This window comes from Etheostoma spectabile, chromosome 10, assembly GCF_008692095.1.
Source record: "Etheostoma spectabile isolate EspeVRDwgs_2016 chromosome 10, UIUC_Espe_1.0, whole genome shotgun sequence".
NCBI lineage: Eukaryota > Metazoa > Chordata > Actinopteri > Perciformes > Percidae > Etheostoma > Etheostoma spectabile.
Window position 1 is genome coordinate 24,468,311 of NC_045742.1, and position 1,531 is coordinate 24,469,841.

General features: G+C 35.5%; 1 protein-coding gene across 1 annotated transcript in view; it reads right to left on the reverse strand.

The window, feature by feature from the left end:
• Positions 1 to 30: 30 nt before the first annotated feature.
• Positions 31 to 1,531, reverse strand: part of vps8 (VPS8 subunit of CORVET complex) — a 179,632-nt gene continuing 178,131 nt past the window's right edge. The window contains 1 exon segment of the mRNA XM_032527504.1: positions 31 to 996. Within this exon segment, the coding sequence (XP_032383395.1) occupies positions 871 to 996 (126 nt within the window). The 3' untranslated portion in view covers positions 31 to 870.

Below are 1,531 nucleotides of genomic sequence, written 5' to 3' on the forward strand. Positions count from 1 at the left end.
GGGATCAATAAAGTATTTCTGATTCTGATTAAAAGGTTAACAGTGGAAGTTTACTTTTCTGTCAAGCAGCGTCCTGCGATGTCACTATCACGCATGCACACATCGCGATGTCGATGCTAAAACACAATATCGTTAACCCTAGCACATACCACTAACATCAACAAAAGGTAAAACCTCTGAAAATTAATTTAGCAGTTTATGCTTGTTCAGTTTTGGATTTGGGCAACAAAGGTCATTTGTCATTAATATTAACATATGGTAACACTGTACTTGTTTTCCACATAAAAGTGACAGGACATTGTAATGAACACATGACACTGTCATGACACATGAACCCTAATCATAATTTGTCATGACAAAACCGAATGACACTTACTAAAAGGTTATGTCATAACCGTGTATGACTTGTTTAGGTTTTGACACGTGTCATGTCACTTTTATGTAGATCCCTTGAAGTAAAGTGTAATCTAACATATTAACATCCCTAAAAAAGAGGCAAAAGTATCTTGCGTCTTTTACTTTTACTAACATTTAGTATCATTTCCCTAACATCCTTTGCAGTTATGTTAGGATCCACCTTTTGACATCCCAGAACCAACATGCAAACCAAGCTACATTGTTCAGCCAACTGTAGTACATTAACAATGGATAAAATTAAAGTTACAGTCAGTAGAATTAGATTACTAAATATTATCAATATTAAACCATTTGTTTTGAAAGACATACAACATCAACTGTCACAACAACAAAAACAGTGGAAATTCTACAGCCGACACTGATGTAGAATAGTTATGGCAATGACTTTAACCAATCCCATTGACTTAAGTCTGGACCAATGAAGAAAACATGGATCCACAACCAGTTATGGTGCTACTCTTCCAACAAGGGTGGAGGAGAGAGTTTCAGTTGGAAAATCTCTGTTCCTGGTTGACCTGGAATTAGAAGCCCTGTCTTGTCATTGCTATGGCAGTGGGCAAGTTCTGAAAGGATGGACAACTGGAAGAAAGAGAGAGAAATATAATTAGAAAAGATGATACAGTGTCTCTATTTGCCTGCCTTACAAGTGTACACACACAAATAGACACTGTGACAAATATTTGGATTTGAGAGATAGTATAAGGTATATGAAAATAAATGCTATACTGTATATCCAGAGTTTATCTATCTCCCTGATCTTCAGATACTGCCCTAAATATGTGTGGAGAAAAGCTAGTATTAGCTGCTTTGGCAATATAGTTTCTGATCTGTCATGCCAATAAAGCTTATATTAACTCCATCTGATTCTGAAGAACCGTCTGTGTTTCAAGGTATTCACTCTGTTTTCACCTGGCATTAACATCCACCTTCAGTGATCAGATCACAGGGCTTAAAGTGGAGAAAAAAAATCCAGAGCCTGAAACTTTTTTATTTAATGCACTCATTAAAGTTAATTTGACTGGCAAAACATTTAAAGTCCTCTAACATTATGCAATTATAAAAGTCATAATTTTTAAGAAGTAAAGTTTTGGATACATTTTTACTTCTTCCAACC